Source organism: Cynoglossus semilaevis, chromosome 12 (genome assembly GCF_000523025.1).
Source record: "Cynoglossus semilaevis isolate Cse_v1.0 chromosome 12, Cse_v1.0, whole genome shotgun sequence".
In the NCBI taxonomy this organism is placed as follows: domain Eukaryota; kingdom Metazoa; phylum Chordata; class Actinopteri; order Pleuronectiformes; family Cynoglossidae; genus Cynoglossus; species Cynoglossus semilaevis.
Window position 1 is genome coordinate 10,878,422 of NC_024318.1, and position 27,821 is coordinate 10,906,242.

The 27,821-nt window shown below is 37.5% G+C and overlaps 1 protein-coding gene and 1 long non-coding RNA gene across 3 annotated transcripts in view; one reads left to right on the forward strand and one right to left on the reverse strand.

The window, feature by feature from the left end:
* The window catches only part of LOC112487848 (uncharacterized), a 17,303-nt gene extending 5,335 nt beyond the window's left edge, over positions 1 to 11,968 (reverse strand). The window contains exons 1-2 of the long non-coding RNA XR_003051333.1: positions 11,808 to 11,968; positions 8,014 to 8,147 (exon numbers count right to left, since the gene is read on the reverse strand). This is a non-coding gene — a long non-coding RNA (uncharacterized LOC112487848). The remainder of the gene's footprint in view (positions 1 to 8,013; positions 8,148 to 11,807) is intronic.
* A 130-nt stretch (positions 11,969 to 12,098) lies between these two features.
* fam204a (family with sequence similarity 204 member A) lies at positions 12,099 to 27,815 on the forward strand. Of its 2 annotated transcripts, XM_008322131.3 has the most exons (8): positions 12,099 to 12,421; positions 12,580 to 12,664; positions 13,344 to 13,377; positions 13,755 to 13,857; positions 15,369 to 15,458; positions 25,094 to 25,200; positions 25,851 to 25,919; positions 26,024 to 27,815. In XM_008322131.3, exons 1-7 carry the CDS (start codon positions 12,206 to 12,208, stop codon positions 25,900 to 25,902), a joined length of 687 nt encoding a protein of 228 aa, XP_008320353.1. In that variant the 5' UTR covers positions 12,099 to 12,205; the 3' UTR covers positions 25,903 to 25,919; positions 26,024 to 27,815. The 2 variants fall into 2 exon arrangements, with proteins under 2 accessions (XP_008320353.1, XP_008320352.1); XM_008322130.3 differs by lacking the exon at positions 26,024 to 27,815 and having other exon boundaries at positions 12,100 to 12,421; positions 25,851 to 25,987.
* Positions 27,816 to 27,821: the final 6 nt, after the last annotated feature.

A 27,821-nucleotide genomic window follows, 5' to 3' on the forward strand; every position in this document is an offset into this window, starting at 1 on the left:
ACACCAGAGGTCAGGACTTCACTGTACATACTTTGAAATACCACATCGCTGAGACCACAGCTGTGTGTTCCAGATGAGCCCGTTCATTATTCTCATTAAGAACAATGGCTGAAAGATGTTTATTAAAATAACTTTGCTTTAAACATCATTAGGAATTCAATTAACGGTGTCATTACAGCAGATAGTGGGGAGCGACAATATTGATTGGGATTTGTAATTGTTTAACAACAGAAAAGGCTTAGTTGTCGGTGATGTTTGAATGCAGATGTTTTGGAATGTACTAGAAGCTTAACAACAACTGCACAATAAAGCCATTGATCTTTTTGTATTATTTTATCATTGGTTTTATCTGTATATGTACATATTAAAATATAAGAGTTTTCTTCATTGAGTCTTTATACCAGTGCTAAGAAATGATTTTTTCCCATGCAGATTATGAAGGCAGTAATCCATTTTATGTGCTCATATGTTTTACTGCTATAGTCAGTTAACTTTCATAAAGTGGAAATATTTATTCATTTTTACCATTATCAAATATAGACCTCATTTAAGATCAGATTTATTCAACAACTCAAATGTTCAAATTTCTTCACTAAGATATATATTTTTATTTTAAAACTTGATTGACTGACTTCCACAATCACTAAAGTTCCAAATCTACAGTAATGATCTTCTGCTCCAGTAGACTGGAGCCCATATACAGTAGTCAAAGCCCACAGGAGAACATGAATACCAGTATCCCATTAAAGCTAATCTGTTGTCTCGTTCTCCCGTCAGAAAACGTCCTCCATCTGACTCACCGTTCCCCTTTCCTCCGCCGTCACTGACGACACTGACACTGAGAGGATTACAAGGTAAATCAATAAACATCACCCACTTCATGAATGAGCGGGAGTCCCAGTGAACTGATTGCTTTACACCAGTTTGAGCCTGTTTACCTGTGATACCAATCCACACAGGGATCTCAAAGGCCTGTTCTCTGCAGTTAAGTCAAGATGTAGCTGTGCTTAACAATGAGAAGATATGTCACCGCTCCAGAGCACCAACCCAGATAGTACGCAGACATGGGCCATGCCTGGCAATATCACATCAGTGGTGGCTTTTATCTGGCCCAGGCAAAATGGACACAAGGGTAAAATGACCCACGTTTAACTGGCAAATGTGGCCCCATTATCTTTGACCAACAATGGTTTTGGCAAAATATGACTGGGAGGTGACCAACGGTGGACCTATATTTGGGGTAGTTCCTTTTTAGGAATATTTTGACTGACAAATCTTTCCTGTTGACAGCTAAGGGTCTACATTAGACCACAGAAGGTGGTGTCTGACATAAAGGTGATCTAAACCTTAGATAGTAATTCTTGTGACTGTTTTGGTCAATCGTTGAGAGGAATTCCCATTAAAAATAAACACGTTTGTAAGTGGTCTCTTTACTGCAGCGGTCTCTGATAGATTCTGGGTGATATTAATAATGAATTAATTGCAACTAAGAAAATGTCAGCTGCCTTTAAAATCCAAAGGACACACTTGAGAGAGTCAAGACTCTGAGAAATCTCAAATAAAAGGTGAAATAAAAGGTCCAAACCCCAGGTTTGGCTGCATTAGAACTCTGCCTGTGAGGACTACCGCTGTGAAGACCCCTGAAAAAGGGACAATCCAAAATTATCATCCTTTTAGATCCCTTAATAAAAAACTCTTTTCAGGTAGCAAACTAGACTTTACTTGTTCTTCAGTGAAATAGTGTTGACCATGTTTTAATTAGTATTAACCAATACTGATGTACCAAAACATTAATTAAAACCTTGGACATTCAAAGTGAATTTATAGCAACCCCTGCAAGAAAATGGAAATGAAAAACAATGCTGTATTTATAAACCGACACAAAATTATTGGATTGAATTGACCTTTAACATGAACTTTCGCTTTGTTCAAATCTATATTGGATGTAAAATGTATTAATTGTAAAACAAATAATTCACCAAAGTAATTTTAAACTACTAATGAAAAGCTTTTGTTATCGTATTTAACCTTTCTCTTCTGCTATTTAATGAGCTCAGTATCTGCGTGTGTTTGTTAACTCGTCATTCCTCAAATCCTGCAACCTTAGCAACTTCATATTTTCCATTTGGTGTTGAAAAGTGGATTTCTAACTTTCAGTAAATGACGTGGGACAAGAAGAGGCAGAGCTGGGAACCAGACAGAGCAGCGTTCCACTCTCCAGCTCTTAACAAGCATAGTAATACATCAGTCAAAAGCAATAATTTTACCATTAATGAAATTCCAATTTGCCTTCAGTGCATTTCACGTTGACATTTTCCACATTGCAACAGTGCTTTGATAAAGTTTTTTAAATGCAAAAACGCATCTAAGAGGCTAAAGACCAGCCCGGGTGTCAGCGTGCCTGGCAGAGGACTATGGTACTTAATTTTTATCGCCATGTGCCTGGGGCACTGGAAGCCTGAATGTTAACATTGGCTCCATTTTCATTATCATCATATGATTATGGATTTTACTGCATTTAGCTGATAATACAACTAGGAGCTCACCTTAAAAGAAGTTGCTGGAAGGTTTCATTTCAGCCCAAATGAAAATTTCATTTGACAAACAAGTATAATTAGGCTGCACTTCTTGTTCAGAGTCGGTCTGTTTTCTGATTGAACTTAGACCAATTTGCTGCCACTAAATGAGTTTGAATAATTTCCATTCCCAATGTCTGGGGGACATTAGCTTCAGGATTGCTAAGTGGCAGCATGCTTTTTGAAGTTGCTGATTATTTGATGCCACCCTGTGTCTACCTACACATTTCTGCGCTTACTTCAAAGTTAATAAGGAAAGAAAACTAACACCCAGTCCACCTTGGAGTACAATGACAATTAAAAAGTGTTTTTTTTTTTCCTTCGGTCAGGTCTTGGAGGCAAAGTGAAAATTACTTTAATATGTGTGTAATAAACTTCGTTAGCTTCAATGCTTTTTTTTTCTTGCTGCTTGGCTTTATTTCTTTTATGTGGCCATTTATTTATTTATTTGTTTCTGTGGAAACTGTACACTAATAACCAGTACTGCAGTATCAATTTCATTAAAACACTAATTACAAATGAATGCATTAGAAATTACGTGAAGTGCAGCAGATGTTGCCTATTAACAGTAATGTGACACTGTAATTGTGATAAAGGGGTCAGTGGTGGGTTTACACTTTTACCATAGCCTTTATCCAACATTAGTAATTATTTCTATAACACAATAACCATAAATAGAATATTTGGAAAAAAAAAGGTTGCAGATTACGTGCTACTATTAGCCCAGTAAGCCTCTGCAGCCACAGGATGAAACACAGCAGACCATTGTGAAAATGGGCCCATTTCCCTCTAATGAATTTGGTAGATAACCTAAAAATCAGAGTAACAGCTATTTCAGTGGCGCTAATCCAGTCAACCTCGGAAATAACAAACACCAACGTGATATGAAGGCTGAATAAAATCAGTGAGGGCAGAAGAAAGAGGATCACAAATACATCTGAATGAGGGATTGATGAGAGGAAATGGGGATTTTGACAATGTGATTAAGTAATGGTGTCAAAATATAGACGCTGAGGCAGAATAGGGAATATTGTACTGGAATATAAGAGCAGCCGGAGTGTCAGTGAAGGGCAGAATTACATTTCATTATCATACATAAGGAAAGCCACACTAAGGCTTAGTTATGAGGATTTTAGAAACTGCAGAGCCGAGGACCCAAAATACTCCGGCAAGGTTTTAAATGTTCTGTGAAACAGAGAATTATTTCACATTTAGAATAAACATTTAAGGATGTGCTGAGGATCAAGGATGGAAAGGAGGAATAAATAAATCCTGTATTCTTTCGGCAGTTAAAAGATTCAACCTGTGATGGAATTCAAACAACATCTAAATTCAGAGCCATTCACAAAGTGATGGTCTGCTATTGAAATAAACAAATGACTGCTGTCCACAAAGAAAGCCTAATAAATCAAAACCATATAAATCCAATAAAAAGGGATTTTTTCCCCGCATGTATTAATTATGACATTATAATATCAATTTTATAAAGAGCAGATCACCGACAGTGTGAACATATTTATTATACTAAGTATTAGGGAAAAAATAGGTCATAAAATTCCCACCACTTCATGACAAGACGTTTTTATAATTCTAAAGACTGTTCTTGCTTTGTATTTGCTTTAATGAGCTAAGTTACCATAAAAATGACTTACAATAACCACCTCACACTGTGTCAAAAGCTCTCAAATACTCCTGTGTGCCTCCACAGTATCTGACAGCCCAGAATTTTTATGCACTCGGCGGATTTTCACGGAGGATTCTTGTTCTCATAGAGAACCATGACAGAACGTGCAGACTTCTGCTGCTTTTTGCAACTGCCATGACAATTAAGGAGAACCTCAGTGCAGTGTTGAGACAGGCAGAGTGCTGCTGTGCGTACCTGGTTTCAACAGAACGCCGTGTGGCGTAGGAATTGATGTGACAAAAAGTGCCATCTCTGATATATACATCATAAATGAATAAATAAATAAGACGACATGTCTTCTCTTTTTAAATAATGTGTGGCAGCAGTTCCATTGGATGGAAACGCTTTTATGTGTTTGGCGAATTTAACCAGTGGGAGGTGAGCAGTCAGATGAAAACTGTACTGTCAATGCTGTTGAAGAAACACATGTAAAGATTGGTTTTGTTGTAAGAGATGTTCCTAACCGTGCTACCAATATAGCGATGTGAGCACCTCAGCACTATGAGGAAACATTTCCTTAACTATTGGGTAAAAACTTTTAAAAGTAATTAGAAAATGCTAGAAATTGTTTGGATTGTTTGGAGGATTTCCAAAAACTAAACCCCTCCACAGAGGGCAGCAAAGCCAAAATCAGATTTCGTTATCTGTCGTTCACAATTTGCATTGTGATTCATAGGAAAGCTGCTTAGCTGTAGCAGCAGGAGCAGTGATACGGCCGTCACGGAGCGCAAGAAACCTCTGGGGCCAAGAGCCCCATTAATAAATGTAAATAAACAAGGCCAACCATTAAGACACATGAAAGCATTGAAGTGGCCTTTTTAACAATAAAAGCAGGGTTAATGGCAGGCTGCTGGTGAGGAGTTTATCCAGTTTTAATAACCAGCTTTCTCCTCCTATTCAGATCTATGGCTAAATCCCAGGTGAGTGACAGGTGCCAGCTACAGGGCTGTTAGAGAGAGCGTTTGTTGATATAAGCATGTTTTCCTCTCTTTGAGCGACTGATCTGCAAAGGTACACATGAAGGCCCTCCTTCAACAATGTACACACAGCACTTGGAAAGAAGTGCATAAAAATTCATCTCCCCTCTCTCGCCAACATTAAACAGCATGTGGGGGTTGAGAAGTGGGTTGCGGTGGGAGGCATTTGATGGTGTGCGTGTGTGTGCAGGAGCGGAGGTAGGGTGGGCGGGGGTGCGAGTGGGGGGTGGCTAGCTGAGGGACTCAAACAAATGCTGGAGAGTGGCAAGTTTGCATTTGCCCATACCAACAAGCTCCTATCTCATTAACAAACCGCTGAAATAAAAGAGTGCTTTTTTGGCTCACAGCTATAAAAAAATTATCATAGTGATGATGTTCCTCAGCCGTCAACAGAGCTGTGATAACGTTGTTTGATGATGACTTTCCTATGAATGTTAAGCAGCCGCCACGGCAGAGGAAAGGAGCTTATCAGCGCCTAATGCCCATCTCTAATTCCTGCCCTTCTTGAACTAGCCATTTTCTAACAGCGTTAACTGTCAAATTTACATCCCGTCTTAATGCCACTAAAGAGTACAGGGGATGAAGAGTAAATGACAGCAGTGTAATGAGGAAGACAAGGCATTTTTACCAGCACTCTCTCTCTTTCCGTGGGGAGCAGGAGATTTCTGTTATGTGAGGCTTCCTGCTTCCTCCTGTGCCTTGACGCTAGAAATTACCTGTGAACTCAGCGTACTGGTAGTTCCTCACTGCTATTGTGTGGATTGTGAAATCATTTTAAAATAAAGCCTGCAAATATGCAGGTACTGTATAACACAAAGGGACATTTAGAAATGTGATCTAACTGTGGTCAAAAACACTGGCAATTAATGATCCATTCAAATGGAGAGCCGTCTGTTTAAGGCAACAACATTGTTATTCAGTATCACCAGTCAATCCAAGGCTGTGTCATTTTAGATACGGCTTTATCACTTTTTTCTACAAAATCTGCTAAAAATGTGTAATCAGTTATTGCACACAAAATTTTAGCATGTACGTTAACTTGACTTATTCCCTGAATTACTTCTTAAATCGGTGTATTTAATAAATGAAAAGGGTAATATGACAATGACATCAACAACAATCGGATACATATAGAACTGAAGGATTAAGTCTCCAGTTAGAATCTATTAGGTTTTTTGCATTTAAAAAGTGCAGTATATTGGTAAACAGACCAGTAAAAGCCACTGGTATATTACTGCATTGTATTTACATTTAAAAAATTACAGATTATATATTCTGTAATACTACTGTATGAAGGGAAAAAGGACAGACCACTGGTGATGAACATGAACAATGTGAATGAGCGAAAAAAAGAAAAGAAAACACGGAACGAGAAAAACATTAAATATAATGTATTCATGTGTGAATTGCACACCCTGAAAAAGATCCATGTAATTCCAGCCTATATAATAAAAGGAGCTAAAAGTTTCTGCATGTAATTTAAGATGGCATTTAAGCCTACTTCCACAGATACTATCATTATAATTAATTTCTCAGGTAATATTTCCCATTATTCAAAGGCGTGGTATTATTTCTTCCAGTAATTAAGCCAAAGGGGCACACACACACACACACACACACACTATCATCTTACAAAATATTATGCTGTTCAGTTATGCAGTTACTGCGTTTTACATGTTGAAAATGGGATGAAAAATATAAGAGCAAATTTGAATTCTTAACAGTAACAGTTGGACTTATGAGGGAAAAAAAGGTGCATCGATGTGTCTATTTACATTTTTAACCAATCACTAGACAACATTTAATCCAGATTCTTTGTTTGCACACAAAGAAATTGGAATAAAGATAAAGAGAAGAAATTCTGTACCTTCCATCTACACGGTTCTAATCAACCATGCAAGTGAACCTATGAATATGTAGTCCATTTCATCTGAGGGGTCGGACTCTGGTAGGGCAGGCCAGCCAAGATTAAATCTCAGCTCATCTGATTGGACCATGTGAAGATTCAAACAGAACTAATTTCATGCTGATCTGGTTGCCTCCGGTGAAACTATCTAAAAGGAAGAAGGCTCCCGTGATTTGAAAAAAATAAAAAAAAATAAAAAAAGCAGACAACAGATAAATGGAAGAATAAAGTTGAAGGCCTTCGTACCTTTGAGAGGAAATATTTCAATTTAAAAGTATTACTTTATCAGGATAAGCCCCTTAAGCTGGGAAGTTTTAAGATTACACCAATTAAAAATCAAATATGACAAAAACCTCAGCAAATGAACGTTGCCTCATATGGCTCTGTTTAAAGGTGGCATCGTGGTTCAGCCATGGTTAGTTAGAAATGAATACAGAATTCATTTAAAATGAGTATAGACATTATATATTATTATACATTGTTGTTATTATCATTATATTATTCTATAATCTGCCATTAATCAGTTTATAGCTTATTTGTAATTTAGTAAAATATCTAATAACATTATTGTTTTATTTCAATGTAAGTCATCTCAAAGGTTAATAATAAAGTAACTTTACGTTAAACAGTCTGACTCAGTGTGTTTACACCAGGAAACATCCAGAAGCCACTGTACAGTACTGTTTTCTCTTGCTCTTGCTCGACAGTTTGCTGCCACTGCAGCTCTGGGTTACAGAGATTTGACACAAGAGTGCTGATGAATCTCATCAGTTTAATGTGTTTATGCTTGCTAAGCCCTGAAAGCTTATTGCTGTTCAATGGAGTGCTGCAAAGTTACCTAATTTCCCCTCTGGTCGTGTCTCCACTCACCGCATCTCTCTCTCTGCTCCTCTATGTCTACTGGCAACACAGACGGCCAACAACATCACGTTCCCTGCAACCTGTAGGAGCTGGAAGGCGCACGCTGCGTCTCATTGGTTGGTGTTGTCGGGCACAGAAAAGACCTTGACAGAATCACAGTGAGAACAGATATTAGTGTGTTGCATGTAGTCACTGACAGTTTTTCTACACGTTGAGTCTCTTTTTTACAGCCCTTCCACAGTAAGAACTGAAGTATTATCTTCTCTGCACAACATCACCTGTCTCACATTCTAACCAATGAGATTGGCTGCTTATTTGACAGCTAACACCCAATATTAATTAAAATGTCACACGTTCAAATCAATATTAGAATAACAGTTTAAAAGCACGTCATCACCTGAGCTGCGATAAGTGTCTCTGGCTGGCAGGTTCCTGCCAAGAGAGCGTTGCAGGAGAATACTATGACGGTATAATCCAGAGAGAATGTGTAACATTGAAATTCATGACGTGTTTCTTCATCTTGCACAATGGCACGTGGGTACAGATTGTCAAGGAATATGCTGCTTTAAACTGACAGATCTATAAGTCAGCAGCAACCGGCCAGGAGGCACAGGCTGAGAACTACTGAGCTCCAGATGTTTGACAGCAATGTGTTGAAAGTAACCAAGACACATTCAAATACCATTAAGGTTTTAGGAGGGAATTTATGTTGTTGATGTTCACATAGCTGCTGATTGTATTTAGTGTATGTTCACTTCACTCCGTGTTAGCTAAAACCTTAGAAGATTATAATCGGTGTGGAGTGAACAATGGTTCTGGCTAGAGTCTGTTACCATGTGCGAACCATGGCTTGGGTCGGCTGTGAGTGTTAAATAAGAACCACATTTTATCACCGGATACTTTACTAGTTTCATTAACAGTCTTAGAAGTGGACCGATAGTGTCTGTGTTTCATGGCTCATTTTGATGCCTTTTTTTAACCAATACAAAAAAGAAATATAACACTAAATACAAGCCTAACATTAGCCACACAGCACAACAGCCATCTTACATATCAGTCATACTTTAAGGTTTTCAGAAAAATGTGAAAAACACAATTACATTTTTTTTACTTTAACAGCATTTGTAAACAAGAATCAGCAGGATTAAGCACGTATTGCAATTAGACAAATACTGTATAGGCATTATTGTGTGGGTTTGGGTCTATTTACCCTTTTAAGCTCAACCAAACAATTTGTTTTTCCTGTAGTAGGTTAGTATCACTTAGTATCACATTGTTGTGATGCAATATTTACAATAGCAGAGTAAGTGACCATTATAGGTTATCTATCTAAAGCAAGATTGATAGAATAAAGCTTATGCTTGCTAAATTATTGCTAAAATTGCTAAAATATGTGTGTATTTTCCTTATACACTTATTGTCACCCACCTTGAATAAAACTTTAGAGGCCGCTGGTGTTGACACATAACCTTTCTACGTAGAAAGTTAATCAAACGTAGAACTCTAGACTTTCTTTGCAGCAATCCAACTATTGTTACAGACAAATGGTTTGTTTCAAACTTCTGTTCCAGGCTGTTCGTGATCAGACATACTCATTGTAATACATTGTTCAAAAGCAGCGTCGGGGATATGGATAAACTGTGACAAATTCAGTCTGAGTAAATACAGTTTAATAAATGAATTAGCTTCATAAATAATGGCTGTAATGACATTTTAGGGAACAATAAGCCTAAGCGTTGTCAGGAAATAGTTGATGTATGAGTTTCATGCCTCACTGGTTCCTCAAAATGAATAGGCTTGGGAAGATAGCAGGGGCCTGCAACCAGCCTATTTCCTCGAATTATCTACTTGTTGTCAATTTGCACAGTGGAATTACACATGCAAATTGAACTGCCTGCACAAACACCACTTGGAGGTGATAAAAACAAATTAACAAAGGCTATAGAATGAGGATTTATTTCACTGGCTAACCCAGGTCAAGCAATACATGTATTTTACGATTGTGTGTACCCAATTTTGGTGTAATTATATCAGCAAATTATTCTTTGTAATCTTATTATTTTTCTCCTCAACCTTCTTCTTACACACATAATTAACTTTTTTCAGACCCTTCAAAAAACAAAAGAAAAGAAAAAGGTCTTCTGTATCAGAGTGATGCAATCTGGAATGTTCATTTTTAAATTTGCTAAGATGTGGAGGAAGGTCAACAGTTTAGTGGCACTTTTAATGTATTTGTTTGGTAAAACACTGACTGTCAATGTCAAAAATATTAAAATATATATATACATTTATATTCACATATAAAATCACCCCTAACATCATCCCTCATGTTGGGGAGGAAATTAAGTGTCCCCGGACCTCCGCGTTTGCTATTAGATATCTCATTTACTTTGTACACACAGCGCTAATCTGTACTAATGAATTCTGCCACACCAAGCCAGATGGAGATGACTTAAAATTATTACCACTTGCACAGATATGCCTTTCCTCATTTGAAGCTCAATTTGGCCTGCTCACGAAAAACAGTCTGTCACAGCAAGATACTTATAATTAGGGCTTTAAGATGATTAGTTTATCTCTGTGCTCTTACAGTGCTGCCTCTTATCCACCATGGCCAAAACTTAATAAGAGGCTAAGTTTTAACCAGCCAACTCCAAATTACCAAGAAATGACAGAAATAATGAACTGGAGTGCATGCCAGGGAGAAAGAGCAAGAGAGGGAGAGCGCGCGCGCGAGAGAGAGAGAGAGAGGGATGGATGATGGGAAAGCTGGAAGACATTAATTCAAGTGTGAAATAGAACATAAGGTCTAGTAATCAATAAGGAAATGACTCAGACCTGTAATGCCAAAATTGTTTAGTATTAGCAAGACTTTGTGACAGTCATTTACCTTCAGACGCCGTCCTCATGCTCAACTTGTCACACATGTAATTAAAGTCAGGATAATGCTGAGTGAGTGACACCAGTTAATAGCAGTATATTTTAGAGGATGAGATAGAGATTTTACATGTTGCAGATGACATTTAATATACCAGAATAAGCCGTATCAGCACAGTTTAATATGCACTGCATTTAAAGCTGGGCTCAGTAAGTACGTGGCTGGAGGCTGAGAGCAAGGTCAGGGGGAGAGCAAGGTCTTCAGGTCTTCATTTGTGTCCGCACACTTAGTCTAAATTTGATCGTTTACTCTGTGATTGTTTCTTTTCTTTTTTTTTTAGATTTTTTTTTGGTAAATTCAGGAACAACAAGTGTCACTTGATGATGTCCTGTACTAATAAAAGAAAGAAAAATCTTCAAATCTGAAATATTTAGTTTTTAATCACCTCTCTTACTCTTATCTCACTGTTTATTTCTGTAAATAACAGAACTAGGCATACCTGTAGCTAAAGCATAGCGTTCTCAGTTTTTACAACAATTTATCTAAAACACTGTATTTTGTGAATGCACAGGGCAGACATTTACCTCTTTTTAAAGTCTAAACTGACATGTCTCAGTCTACACATGGCAAAATAAATCCATGGCCATAATTTATGCAGATTGTTGGCTTTGCAATAAGAAGCAGCCGAATGAAAGCCTAATGTGAATAAGTGTGAAAGAGCAATTTAAGGGTAGATGTTCCTGTGCCAGTGCCAGGGGCTACAACAGATTTGCATGCTAATCATTCTGATAATAATGCAATGCCAGGAGCACTTTGAGCAAATTGCGAATCACCGGTCATAGAAGGACGCTTATCTCACCACAAATATAGGTGAACATTTGAATGATTGCTGTTAATTCAGGGACCTGTCAGTTGCCTGACTCACCTCAATTAGAAATGCTCCCCAGCAGCTGTCTCAACTTTTATACAAAGAATGATTAAACGTCTACATTTACTTCTGTTTAAAATTGACTTATAACTTATAAAGTTACTAAACCAACAGAGTGTGCAACAATATTCTCAAAACAAGCAATAGAAGAGAAAAACACACGTTATAACTTCCGTTAATAAGCCAATGAAAGCGTTTGTTCTTTCGGAGCCACACTCATTTGTAAGCTTGAGTATGATTGGACACTTTTGCTCGGCGCTTCGTTCTAAACCAATCTATGTATTCGTGCAGTAAACGTCACCGTTTGTATCCGGAAGTAATGGCCATCACAAGCGACAGCAATACATGTAACGTTAGAGGAGATTTTTACCTAAGATAATTGTTGTATTGCATAAATGACTTCACACTTTAGACTCGGAAAGTACAGTGGACTTCTGCCGAAGGGATTTACCGAGGAAGACCTGAGTCTAAGTGACGACGAGGACATGCAGGAGGCTGCTGTAAAAAAAGACACGGAGGAAAAGTGTGAGAGCTCTGCACAAACTGTCAGTAATGCTCTCAGTGATTCCCCGACATGCAACTTACCGGGTATATCCCAACAAAACTGGCAGGTATGCAGTGTTATTATAGTCGCAGCTGACACATGGTTCATTGTTTTAAATCATTTATTTATTAGTGTTTGTTTTTGCATAAATACAGTATAATTTCGTAGTGCTGTTAACTTGCATCAGACGTTGTTATACCCTAACGAGTTCTCTCTGTTTTAAAGAAATTCCAGGACCTACGAAAAAAGAAGGATGACTGGGAGGCAGTTAAAGTTCACAGAAAGAGAAAAAGAAAACGACACAATCACGGTCTCTGATATAAAATCTATTATTTAATTTCTTACAATTATATATAGACAGATTGTTGGTCATGTCATTGACAGTATTATTGTTGTTATTGTGTTTTTTTAAAAGACAGATTACATAATCTATACCATAAGACTTCAGAAAAACATTTATAATAAACTAATGTAATTTTTTTTTAGTCAAAAGCAGCCTAATTTTCCAATAAACTAAATAAAAGTTGGGTTCCTTGTGTAACCATCCAAGCCCTTCTGGTCTTTTTCATGGCTGATCTTCCACTCATACAACAGCTGTAAACTAAATTTTAAGGTAAAACGACTTAATTATCGGCTACATTGATTAAATTAAATACAAAAACATGCAAATACATCCAATTACACATAGTATTTCTCCCACACCTGTCATATACGGACTACATGTGTCTCTTACTAAGCAAAAACTGGGCAAGATTGTATTAGTGTCTCTTCATCAATGAATTTGAACCTGTGACACCATTTGGGTTTCTCATGACATTGTTGTGATGAATCTAAGGACATGTGGTCAGTGTAGTGTGTCTTGAGCTTAAATGAAACTTTAAGGGAGGCTTTAGACTTAATCATAAGCACATCATTATAGATTGATGCATTTTAGTTGATGTTAATTCATTTTAAACTAAAACTTTCATTTTCTTCCTTTCATAATCTAGCTGCAGCCAAATGCGGGGGGTCTACAGAGACAAGGTACCAAATTATGACAATGTATTGATTTGTAAGATTAGGTAGCTGAAAAAAAATAATGTTTAAGGTATACTGGTAACAAATAATGTAGCAGTAAACATACAAGTTGTGACTAAATATCTCTCATATCTGTATCTGTACAGCACGTTGTGCTACATTCCTTGTATAAAAAGTGCTTTATAAATGAATCAAAAATTTATGAGATCATATTTTAGCTTTCAGTATATTATATAAAATGTTTAAGCATTTTTACATAACAAAAAAGTGATTTACAAATATGCAAAATATAGACTTACCAATAAAAAAAAAAATGAAGCTTGTCTTTTCACACTGCTTCTGTGCAAATGCTGAGCATTAACACACATTCATTTTGTCAACAGTGTGGGTCAGGAGGAACGGGAGAAGCACTGGAATGGGCTGCAGCAGTATTTTGGTGTGAATGATCGATTTGATCCCCCTGCATGTTCCGTACCCCCTCCAAAGGTAACAAAGACCCCTGCCTACCAGTTTATCTGCAGAGCTTTAGCACCGTGTCCTTGGCTGCCGATCATAACAACTACTGTATATGCCTGTGTCTTTGTGTCTCACTGTTTGCTCTTGTTGTTGTATGTGACACGACATATGGATTAGGGGGATCCTCGTGGTAGCTCACTCTGACAGTCAGAAGAATAATAGGGATTAGGTTTTGGCTACAATTTCTGATAAGATTAGGATGATTCTGCCTTCTTGTAGGTTTGAGATTAAAGTGAGATTTTGGTCTTTTGTCTGCATAAAATGATGAATGAATTTAACATAATGGCTCCACGACGGTAGTTACATGCAAAGTGATTGCAATAGTAGGTGTGTTTAAATAATGTAGTAATTATCATTTAAAAACAAACCAAAAAACACTCTCAATACTCTGTTATGGACAACCCTATAAATTGTACAATAAGTGAAGCCAAATAATTTTTGATGAACATAATAGCTGACCCAGCAGATGACGAGTCTCCTCTTTTCAAATGAAAATCCTCTAATATTGATTATTTTGTAGTATTTTGGGGTTCATTTATCTAAAAGCAGCATAAAATTGAGTTTTCACTTATTTCTTTTAGCTTCTTTTTGCTGGAAAAGAAACTCTGAAAGGATAAAAGAGACGATTAACACGCAGCGTATAAGAGAACTTGTCACATCAGTATAATGATGGCCTCCTTCATCCCTCAAATGCAGCTTCTTGTAATTAATATGACATTATTTCTGTGCCCTACATAGCCATTTGAGGAAAACGCATTACAGCAGACAGATGTAATTAACTGATGTGCTAACAGTGTTTCTTTACTGACGCGAACAGACGTTTGGTGATTTAAAGGATGATGACCTGTCATTTTGAGATTTTGTTAATGAGATACAATAAGTGATAATGGTACTTATTATTCTAATTCTGAGGATAAAGATAAATTATATTCAGTTAGATCGAAACATTTGTTTTTTCTAAATTACTTTTAAGGCCTGGTGGTTTTGTGCTTGCACGTTTGCTGTCAAGTTAAGGTCTTCAAACAAGACGCATGAATAATTACAGCCTCTTACCAGTGTTTTTTTTTTTTAGTATGATGAAGTTTTTGGGGGGCTAAGGAAATCTGGTGTGTTGCTTCCTCTGGAGCTTCACTTCCCCCTGGTTACTGATTTCCAGGCTCAGAACTGCCTTGCCGTCAGTAACCGGGGGCTTCTCCTCACACCCATCTGCTTAGGCCTGTAATGGAAATGTGTAATTAAAGAGTCACATTTATGTTTGGTAATCTCCTGTAGCATTTCTAAGATGTGCCCACTAATACCCAATCAAAAAGGTTTTCATTTGTGAAGGAAAATCTACATATTTGTAGTAATGGCAATCACATTAAAAATAAGGCCCTGGGGACTTTTGAAGTTACTCTTTGATTTTTTTTTCTCCCTCCCTCTCCCTCTCTACCCCATTTAAAAAGAAGTCTGATTTTTTTTTCTCTCCCCCTCTTCTGCAGTCCGGCCTAGAAAAGAGCATAGAGAGGGCCATCGCTGAAGGGGACATTGCAAAAGCAGAGGAGATGAGCGACAGACTCGCCACTCGAGAGGTACGTGGTACTGATAGGAGATCTTTGGGCCTCTCCCGCTGTGACAAATCAGACTAATGGATCCATAGCCATTTCTGCTGCAAAGACATGGAAGAACAAAAAACACACACGCAGACACCCACCATTCAGTCCTGCAGCCTTTTACCATTGAGTTAATGGAAAGCCCTCCCCTTAGTTTTGAAGTGCTGCAGTGTCTAAAGGACTTTTGGCTCTGCTTTTTAATGAAGGCTACATTGCTTTCAAGCCAACTGTTAAATCATTCTCCAGGTAAGAGTTTCATACCTTTGAAGTGTACATGTCCTTAAATGCAGTGCCTGAAGTTTTGTAACTAACCACCTTGGCACTGGTTTGAAGCTAATTTAGCATAAAATGTAGCCCACACACATATAATTGTGTAAAAAGACGTACAAGTGCCGATACTTCTCTACTGGGAGAATTACTGTCCATTGAGTGTCGAAGTTAGACTTCTTTGTTTCATGACGTATTTGGCATTACATAAACTTTTTAAATCAATAATAGCAGTAAAAAAAAAAACCTGTCACACACTTTGTTACAGTTTATACCACGACTCATCCAAAGTGAATATCAATATATCAGTGATAGACAATGTGTTCCTTACTTGCTATTATGTTAGCTTTACATTTATTTATTTACCTCAATGTGTATACAAAACAGGTTAAACCACAGTGTCAATATTTACAGATACATTTCTGAGTTTTGCAGAATTTTGAGATTTCTTTTATAACCCTAAAATACCCGAGGGATAACCATTGTGGGACAAAAGATTTCGCTCACCAAGGTCGGTCTGAAAAGGCTGTGTTCTTGATTGTAGTATATTTACACACACATTCTGACCCATTATTATGACCCAATATATACCTCTTCATATATATGTATATCATAATAATTAGTTTATGTATATATGCAGTAAATAAGTGAAGATACGTTTATAATGATAAATATGAAGCAAAAGGCTGCTTCAGGTTTAAGTCCAGTCAGTTATATAATTAACGTATCTGTTAATTATACTACTCTATCTACATGGAATAACTCATGTTTTAGCATTAGCATTTGACTTGTCATTGGTTTCCATTGGTTTTTGCTAACTACCTGTGTAATAGACTTGACTATGCAGCTTTACAGCCTCTTTGTGAGCAGCGTGGTCAGATATGGAGGAGTTAAATGAAAACTCGTGTGAGTGGCACCTGAGAAAGCCTCTTAGAGCGCTGCTGGATTTGTTTTTAGCCTGGGCCCAGGTTCTCCCCCTCTGGCTCCAGCCTAGAGTGTTGCCAGAGCAGTGATGGGATGTGACAGCTTTCTGGCAGCCGCGACTCATTGTTTAGCAGTGATAACTTTATTTCACAATGGAACCGAAGTGACTTTAGAAAACACCTCTGAAAAACACGGGGAATTTAAATAGAGAGCTGGTGAAGTTTTATTGAATCTTCTGCTTCAGACAGATGGGTTAAATGTCCTCACTACTGTAATACATTTGTACCTCAGAGCATGTCAGGTCACAATGTTTTGACAGGACCAATAATCTCAGCTGTAGCCAGAATCAATTTCAGGGTTATAAGTGAGCGGCTCATTTCACACAGAACGACTCAGGTGTTTAATTTGTTTATGGTCACGACACTGAGACATGACTGCGCCAGGCTTTTCACTGAAAGAATAGAAACAGGTTTCTTCTGCAAAAAGAAAACGCAAAACGCATTTTGACAGCTGTGAAAAACTAAAGAGGCTTGTTTGTCCCTCTGGGCTTTGTTTTGTTAAGAAAATGCCAGCATATGTCGGATGACGGCGTTTAAAGATATTCTCATTCTCAATCTGAAGCTTTTCCACTTATCTCCTTGAAGCGAAGGAAAACAGAGGGAAGATAGGCTGCCCGCAGTCACCGTCCTCCTTATACAACACAAATGTTTGTTGCTGCTCTTTGGAGTTGCATTATATCAATTAATGATTTTAATTTGTTCCACTTTCTTTTCGTTAATCTCCACATGAAAACAATTTCTTAAACACTGTTCTCTTGAAGAACACATCAACATTTTTTAAAGATGTGAGCGCTTTCATCTGTCAAACTTGACGCTTTGATTTTACAGGTTAAAAAAAACTTATTAGACTTTGGTAATGACTCCCAAGGCTTTAAACCTTTGTTGTAGATGAATACATGAAGACAGCCGACGTTTAATCTTGTCTGTGAACACGCCTTTCATTTATTAAAAGAAAACACTTACGTTGTAGGGAACACAATGTTATTTTTCATACACTGATCAGACCGAGTCCTCCAGTGTTCTCCTTTTTAAAGGTAGTTGTAGGGTTTTTCCATCACAAGAAATGACTGTTGCTCATTCTGAACCTTGGTAAAATGGGTCTGATCTGATTCTTGTCTTGACTTGGTCAAAAACGTAATAATTGATTAATTTAAGATTCTTAAACAAATTCCAAACACCTGAACCCATGTCAAACTAATGTGACCGCTAATGTACAATTTAATTTGCAAATAAAGTTTTAATTGATTCTTTATTACACGGTTTGATACCAATAACTGATCTTGAAGTATCTAGTCCTAGTGTCCAATAATGTGTGATAACTGATATTCATTTTATGAAATGATACTCATGTTAGTGCTGACCAGAATATGACCAATGCTGAGATATAGTTATGACCAGACTAAAATCAATAGTTTTGGCTCCTGTGTAAAAGACTTTCTTTATACAAGGTTGTTCTACTTTCTTAAAAATCTTTTTTTCTTTTTTTGCAGTGTAGAGATTTATTCGATTTTTAAACAATACTGTTAACATGGCGTTTTGATAAACTAGCCTGGAAATGTGGTGCTATGTGTTGCCATGTCATTTCTTTCATCACATTGTTTTAAAATGAGCTCTTAGCTAATAAACGTGCAGTCTTTGGCAACGTACGTGTGACAAAGGTTTTCCTTATACTTTCAAAAAGCCAAGATAAAAAAAAAAGATATTTAATCTACTATTCTGCTGAATCACATGGACTCACCCATATTTGTGTCTTTGTGTGTTGAACTTATTTTTACCATGTTTGACCAAATCCTTTTAGCTGGTCACTTTATATGTAATAATTAACCACATGAATTTTCAGTGTGTTCAACCCATGACATACTGTAGTCACTTAAACATGTGGTCTTTTCCAGTATCACTCATTGTATATATATTTCAATAGGAGCAGCTGCTTGAGAGAGAGAATTAAAAAAAAACCCGCTGTCCTTGAAATCTACCCTTTGGAAAGCTGGGCTTAAATGCTGTGAAACAAAGGTGGTGCAGCACTTTGTTGGAGGAGACATGGTGGCTTAGTTCAGACAAAGAGCTGAACTAAGACTGTTTCATGATATTTATGTTATTCTACACCCTTTTCCCTCTCAGCAGCATCCCTTCTGTGCCCTATGTTTGTAATCAAAGAATTTCAGGAGCAGGGCTCTGGTGAAAATCTGACAATATCAGATTCTGACTTTCTCCACCCATCACAGGAGAAGTCTCTCTCTCTCTCTCTCTCTCTCTCTCTCTCTCTCTCTCTCTCTCTCTCTCTCCTGGTTCAGTATTTACCCCGGGCTAATTCATTGAGTTTAGGGGAAACTCTTTGCTTTGTTCATTTTCCCCTCTGCGTTAGCAATTTATCGTTGATTGAACTTTTATTGTATCTCGGCGTGACTCACATTAAATTTCTGCTCCTTACTTTTATGTTGGATTTTGAAACGGATACTAAGCTTTTATCAAATGCCTGGGAATCTCATTTGGATTATTGTAGTTCATTAATTACTTGATAGACAAAGCATAGTTCTGAATGTAGATTTGTGTGATGTTTAATTAATTAGCGTGTTTTCCCTTTTAATTGAAGCCATTTTTTTTAATTAATGCCCACAGCCAAACACATATATAATTTGTTTGTAATTAGGCCTTAATTGGTGGTAGTGGAGGCTTAGCCGCATCACTCTCTTTTTTTTCATAACTGCCATTTTTATAACCAGTCAGTCATTAATTAAACTGTTTTTAGCCCCCTCCCTAATTAGCTTACAAAACGGTTGATGGCATGTTATGTATTGTGAGTGTCAGTTCAAAGCGCTTTAATAGACCTTCTCACAAGAGGAGAGATAACAGACGACACACAAAGCCAGTGAACTTTCTACCCCCAAACACGGCGTGTCCTGCGTCCGGTTACTAAAAGATTCCAGCAGACATTCCCTGGAGAGACTTTCTGAGTTGGTGATGTAATATTGTTTGTCAACCTGTGTTGAGGTGCGAGCATATAATATTGTATTTACCCCCCCACCCCCATTCAAATCAACTATTTTTCACTGCATTACATTTATTTAGTGTATAACAATTGCTTATCCTGACATCCAAGACACTGTTTTTTTTTGTTATCTGTAGATCTTTTCAGCATGTTAATAAAATATAACAACAGTTAAATATATGAAATTGAAAATAATACCAATAAGAACCAGAACGGATACATTTTTTGGTAAGAAAAAAAGTCCAGTAGGAGGCAGCTATGCATCTCTATGTCTGTGGTCAAGATGAAAGAAAACTGGGATGGGACAGGGGGGTGTATCAACTTAAGATAATAAACATTTGTATTCCATAGTACAGTGTCCACGTGGTTTAATCCAAGGACCTAACAGCTGTCACCTTGACACACCGTGTTTTTATAAAGTGGCTTACAGAAAAGGGGAAGTACAGCACTACATATTTAAACTAGATAGTATCAGTATCAGGAAGTAGAGTAGTAGAACATTTTACACGAATAGAAAAAGACCCCGACCCCTGGTTTTGCTGAGATAATTTGTAATTACTTCAACTCACTCCAAAATAGCCAGAATTTAAAAAAAAAGTCTTCTCTATCTTCTCTCTAATGTGATAGGCTTATTATAGACTGACCTTTTAACCTACTGGCCTCTCCCTGCGTCGGCTGTTCCTGAAATCACTCCTCCCCCCCCCCAACGCCCCGCCTCACTTGTCAGAAAGTACGCAGAAATAAAACGCGAGTGGGTTAATCTGATATCTATTCCTTTCTTATAGAGCCCTTCTTTCCAGAGTTCACTAAGGCCACATTATTTAGGCATTAAGGTGGCGTGATAAGAGAATTAGGCCGGTTATTAATCGTTTACACGTCAAATGCAGCAGAGCAGCTTGGGGAGGTGATTTAGCGAGGCACAGCCATATAGCCCTTGTTAATCCACCTCTCACACATTTTAATTGGAAGAGGCTTCATGGATTGGAAATTTATGAATAGCTTTAAGGCTATTTCTTCCTTGAAGCCATCATTTATTTCCTAGTGTTAATAGGAGCATTAACAATTTATCCACAAAGAAAATCATTTCCTTCAGTCAGCTACTGTCTTTGTCTGCCTGCTTTGTAATTGCCACAGTCTAAACTTCTAAATAAATCTCCAGAATGACACACACACACACACACACACACACACAAAGACAACAACAATATTGTTTTAAAGCTCTGACTGAGACACGTTGGAATTATCTCGTCGATGTCCTGCTCTATAGCAGCGGCAAAGCTGGTTTTGTACCGGGCTCCCATTCGTGGGCCGTCTTTTTGAATCTCCATGACGACCCAAACATGAATGAACAGAAAACTGTGCTGTTGACTTAACCCTCGTCGTGGCCTTAAGCTGCTGCTGCTGCTGCTGCTGCTGCTGCTGCTGCTGCAGTGCCAACATTGTGCACCATGAATGTTTTTCTGTCTTACAATCTTCCAAAGGTCAGAGCATTAATCCTGTGAATAAACTCAGTTTTTAACACAGCTCTGCACAGAGCGCACTGCAGAGAGGCTGACAAAGACAAGTGGCTTGTATTATTAGTTCATTCTGGAAAATAACATATAAAATAATTACTGCTTTATTGTCGTTACCCTGCATTTAAGGAATCCTTTTGAGATTACCGTTGCATTATATTCTAATGTTTTGACAAATTTTTTATCTAATTGTTCATTGAATTAAAAAAAACACACCATCCAAGGTACAACTAGCAAAGGCGTGGGTAAACTTTTGGGTCAGAGCAGTCCACAATGAGTCCTAAAATTTTAAAAGGGGGGAGGGGGGGGTTAAGTCTGGAGCAGATGGATGAAGCGTTAAAATAAATGACATGTAAAAGTCATGCATAAAGGCTAAAATGCTAAAATGCTTTCAGTCTTTTCTACGCCATATGTTGGAGAAATGCAGGCATTGCAGTGAAAAGGCAGACGTATAATGATAATATAAATGAATAACATAATTTGCCCATATTTGGATAAAAAAGCCAAATGGGCCACATCCGGCCCCCACACCATAGTTTGCCCATGCCTAATCTAGCAGGTTAGCAGTATTTGGGCTGCACTAGCACATAACAAATGTTTTTAGGTGGTGCTGTAGTAGTAACGTATTAGCAGCATGTGAGCAATTCCCTAACATGTCAATGTAACTTAGTCTGTTAGCATCATGCTAGTATACAGTAAATGTGCTGTTTTATTTTAAGAGTCATTCTTACCAGGATTAGGCTCAGCTAATTCTGGTAACACCCTCAGCCTCACCGGCAGTTTTGAATTCTGTCATTTGCATTACTGCCACCTACTGGGTGTACGTTATACTAGTGAATATGGCTGTGAAAGGATATCTCAATAACTTACAACAACAAAAAAATAAATAAATAAGAGAGAGAGAAGTTGAAAAAAATCCATGAATCAAATCATTTCTGTGACTGAAATGTCTTTTTAAATGATTCTATGGGTTATTCTGTCAGGAAATTTTGTTCACTACAGCTTTAGACAAATGTTGACAGCATGTCATAGTCCCCGTCCTGCAGCATGTTTACAACTATGTGTCCTGTTTATATTCAGTACGTATGTGATGGAGCAGGAGAGAACGAGGAAGGCGGGAGGTTTCCCTGTTTTTATTCCAGTTTGTAGTTTGCTACTTATTTTTCCACCGGTCTGTGATGTGAAAGGATTTGGCAGCGTGATGCACACAAGAGGGAGGCAGGAAGGGGGGAAAATCCAGAAAAATGGATCAAAAAAGTAAATGAAAAATAATGTCACATTACTGAAAATATGAGAGGCTAATTTGTATCGACTTTTTGCTAATTTTGTTCTCGCCACAGAAAGAGGAGCCGTCACCTGCTCAGCGCCACAGCGCTGACAGTGGCAGTGATCCATGAAATAAGCTGCCGCTGGCTTTGTTCAGATAAGAATGAACAAATCTGCACAATGTACTGCTCTCGGAATCTCATTTTCATACTTGCATGCAGGCTAAAGGAAATAAGCTGTTTGCAGGCTTGATTAATCAGAACATTTGTAGCTTTTTTGTCTCTTTGATCTGCTCTGTCTCCTTGGTAACTTTGCTTGACATTAATGTTCAGCCCCGTCCAGGGTTGTTTAGTAGAATCATTAAAAACGGTAAGACACATATTTAAATTATTATCATTAAATTATTATTATTGAAATTTGTTTCACTTTCCAGATTTTTCAACAACTGCGACTTTGCTTTGAAAATGAACTGTATCGTGTGGCAAATTACACATTTCACTACAAGCTTTGAGGTATTTTGTATGAGATTTTAGGGCATTCTTTGACACATTTAGTAAAGGCTAGTTTAACCGCAACATTTGTATTTGTAATGTTTTAAAATTTTCATTTTGAGCTAACTTGTAGTTAGCTTTTGCTAACATTTAGCCCTTTTTGTCATTGACTTTCCAACTGATAGCCGCCGTGTACACTTGGTCAGAATTGATTGAAATACTTCCTGTCTACTTTTGCATTAAAGCTACTTGCTATATTTTTGATTTAATACAAATTAATTATAATTTTAATAAATAATCCACGTTGAAACTCTAGACAGACTAGTTTTGTGTATGTTATCTGTTAGATGTATTCAAATGGTAAATGAAATATTTGTAATTCTAAATATAGCTAAATATCGCAGATGTAAAACTAAATAAATTTCAAATATTATAAATGCTGTAGTGTAGGATTTTTTTCTTAGAATCTTTGAATGGAACCTCTGGTATATTATCCTTCAGTTCATGCTATTGGAGTTTTAGCTGTTTGAAAATTCGCAACCAATGTAGAAAGAGACAAACTCTCCTAAAGAGGAGAAGACGTGATTTGAAGAATTTCCAACCTCTAACGTTGCAGACAAGTGGAAGACTGTCGTAGTATGTATGCTGCGGGTTATGCAGACCCTTTCACAAATCTTCCAGTGACTGTATAGATGAATGCCTCCAGGGCCCTGCCTCAGCCCAGTAGTCACAGCCAGCCGCAGCCCTTATCTTAAATCCGAGCAAAGTACCATTAATCTTTCTGAAAGACCTTTATGGCTTTTAATGTATCCCAAATTAGAACATTTTACACCCTTGGTTCCTGAAATATGGTGATAAAAAGCCTTTAGAGTTTAATTTTTCCTGCCTGCCTGCTCTGACCTGCTTAATCCCAGCATGCATTAGGAGATATTTTAGTTTCAGTCTTTCTAATAAAGTTTATCCCACTTAATTATAATTGAAACATTTTTTCCAGCAGGTCTTTTTTTCAAGTGGCACAGTGGTGGCACATTTCCTCATTACCTTTAAGACTCCCTCTCCTCTCTGTTTGTACTCTGAATATTAGAGCGAATTACCCAAAGGTTTGGTGAAATTGTTCCAAGTTGTTTATCAAAGTTTGCCTTTGCTTGAATAATAAAGCTATCTCAGGAGTGAGAAGGGGCAGGATTTTTCCCTTTGTTTCCTGTGCTTCTGTGTGACTGGGGTTATTGGGATTATTCTGCTTCACAATGCACACACACACACACACACACACACACACACACACATGCACGTCTTTCCTGGGATTTGAATGTTTGCCTCTTGCAGTCACGGTCATTCTCTTCTCTTCTGATTTCAAGGACTGCCTGTAGCACTCCCAAACACTTTTACACTGATGACGACGAGGACAAATGCCTCTGCAACGTTTTGGAGCAAAATGCTGAACATTGTTTCTCACTATTTATTTATTCGGCTCTTTTATTTGCGCATTAAACCAGGAAAAGAAAATAATACTATGACAATGAGACAAAGGTAGAAGCATAAAAACATGACTTATTGTACTGTGTACTGCCTTAAACAAAAACAATCACAATAAATTAGCTAAAGAGAATTAACAATGTATGACAAAATGAAAATCCTTTATTATTAAATTTATTTACATCAATGCTATTAACCACGAAAAACAAATACCATCATAATTAACAATAATGACAAAACGACTCAACTATATGTATACGCTATATCTTCTTCTTCGTATATGTATGTTTCTATATATATATCACTTACAGTATGTATATGCATATATATAGCACCCATGTATATGTGCTGTAAATGATTCTGCATATAAAAATATATTTCTCCTACAAACTTCATATAACTAGTTAACTTTTGTTATAGTCATATATTCTTTTTTACAACCCGGAAGTTATTCATATGTGAATGTTTTCAAAGCAGTGATGTGGCGTGAGCTCATGTCTTTGCTGTGTTGTGGAGGAGTCAGCGGAGCAGCCGACCTGACACATCAGTCCAAAGACTGCTGCTCACTTAAAGACTGATTTCCATTCCCTAATTGGCCTCTACTCTGTCTGTGACTGTGTCTTTACAGCTGGCTGTGAAAATTGCTCGAGCTGCTGATTGTCGTGACTTTGTGCAACATAAACAGGAAGAGGAAGCTGAGAGGACGGCACAGAAAAGGAAGAAAATAGCCTGGGGGTACGAACATTTTCTATCTCTGGGTGTTTACGCCGTCCATTGTATCTGTGACACCGTCTTATCTATGGTTAAGATTTGATTAAAAAAACCATATTTGATTGTCTTTGTATGCACTTAGATATGGGTTTTTGCAAAAGTTCTAGGCAGGTGTGTACATTTAGAATAAACGCCTTACATATAAGACCAGAAGGTTCTCTCATCGACACTGAACCTTAAATGAGTGATCCAAGTGGAAAGATAGAACTGCACAGACCAGAGGTAGTAAAGGTTGATGAGTTTGAGTGAGTTTGAAAGGTCGAACACCCAAGGACTGGACAGTTCACAAAAGGCAGAAAATGAAACAACAGAAAATGAAAATGGGTAATTTGTGACAGAAGAATGGTAGTGAGGGGAATGTTTGAGGACAGTAGTGAAACCTGCTATGATGCCGCTGCGCTGTCTTAGAAAGGTGAGGTGAAGGAATTTCTAAATTTTTAATTTAAAAAAATCTTCAACACTATATATATCATATTTATATATACACAAATATGTATATATACACATAAATGTATATGTGTCTAAAACTTTTGCACAGTGTAATATTATATTATTCAACCTATTACTGTATTATTGCTGTATAACATGAGTTGATATTTTTCTCTGTGCTGCAGGTTCGAGGCTAAGAAACGATGGGAAAGCAAAAGCAACATGGGCTTCATGTGAAAGATGTGGCTGAAAAAGTGTTGACTCAAAGATTTCATTTTTTTTTCTTTTCCCTTTAATACAACGCTGGTTTTATGTGGATTAATCATGTTTTCTTTTATATTCTCTTTGTGTTTTGAAGTCTTTACACCAGCGAGGTCTGAGGGGACAACGTCGTCCTGTTGACTTGAGTTCAAAAATGATGCAGCAAGCATGAGATAGAGTGAGTGAGAGAGAAAATTATGGAAGATTCAAATTAATTCCTAAGGCAATCGTTTGTGTCTGCATTGTGTTTTTTTTTTTTTTTTCCCATTTCAGTGCTCTGGTCCTTTTTTTTTCTCCAGCTTCAAATTAAATCTGGTGTACATTACTGGATGATGCGTTTATTTATTGCTGTAAAGTGGGTTAATCATGAAGGCGCTCTTTTCTTCTGCTTAGGAAGAGAAAAGGAAGATTAGAGTCCTAATGCAATGTACAGGATAATGTGCGATAGGATTTGGGAGTAGAAAATGAAATTTGTCGGCTGTAAACTGCTGTGAGCGCTCGTAAACTTGAAGTTGGGTGAACAGCGTGGGGAGTGTTGCGGAGCCTTTGTGTTGTGCCTCGCCAACGCTGGGAGACACGCTATTGTTCTTCTGTTAGAACAAGAGACGGGCGGTGTTTTCTTAAAGCCGTCACTGATGTTCGGCTCTCCTTAGCATCTGTAAACTCGTCTGAGTCGTTGTTCTCCTCTCTGCTACTTTGATGTTCTACAATCTGCAGCATTAGCCTCTGTGATTCCCTGTCGTTGCTGAAATGCTAATTCAGATTCCACTAAGACTTAATTGCAAATGTACAAAAGGCACAAAAAATGATAATGACTTTTTTTTGTTCAGAATTTTACCTTATATCATTTTCAATCATAGGAAATGATTGGCTTCTCCTCAAGGAAATGAGAATAAAAATGTAATTTACCTAAAGAGTTTGCTCTGTTTGGGCATCACTGCACTGGGATGGAGCTGCTGTTAAAGGCACTGCTTTGTCAACAACAAAAAAATGTGTAAAAAGCAAAATTAGTGTTTGAAGAAAAAGTTAAACTTGAGCATGTTGTTGTTTAACACTTTGTAGGTTTTAATAAATTATTAAGTCAGCTGATAACTGACTTCTATGTTCTTGATAATTATTTATAGCAGATCATAATGTTAGCATGTGCTACTTCTGCTATTTCTGGGTACTGTCCAGTGAAGGCTACTATAGGTGGTCGTATATAAAAGGTTGAAGTGATGATACCAGTGGTGCTTCGTGGAGGTGAAGTCTGTGCAGTGTTTATTTTGCTGTCTACATTCTCTGGAGCTGTTTGACTAGAATATATTGTTATGTAGTCTGGTAGACATTGGACTAATCTCTAATTAGATTATGCGTCATATTTTGTTACTCCGTTCATCATCTCAACAAAATGTCAGTATTTACGTGTTTGTGTGCGTTTGACAAATTTAAATGTAAATTTAAATTCTTCGTTGCCCGGTCACTGTCAGTGAACAAAGCCAGCACTGATCCAGGAACAGCGCATGACTGTATCAATTTCATCTCACATAAAAATTAATCTCTTTGAACACAGGCTAATGCCTTGAGCAGAGATGATTCTCCTTTTAAAGTGGAAAATCCTCTTCCCTCACTCGTCTTGTCGAGGAGCTGTTTTCAATAGTTTACCACTGGGGGCCAATCTTAGCCCCTGACCTGGGCTGATTTGTTATGAAACGCTAAGGCAAATTCCTTGGGCACATGTTGAACCACTTCTAGGAAGTGTTTGTTGTGCAGAGCAGGGGAAGGGAGGAAAAAAACCAACAACAACAGCAATCCCATTAAGTGGTTAGAAAGCTGCTTTTGTATGAAAGGGAACATGTGTCGCTGCTAACAAGACATCAGTACTATCACGTTCTGCTATCACCCACCAGAAGAGG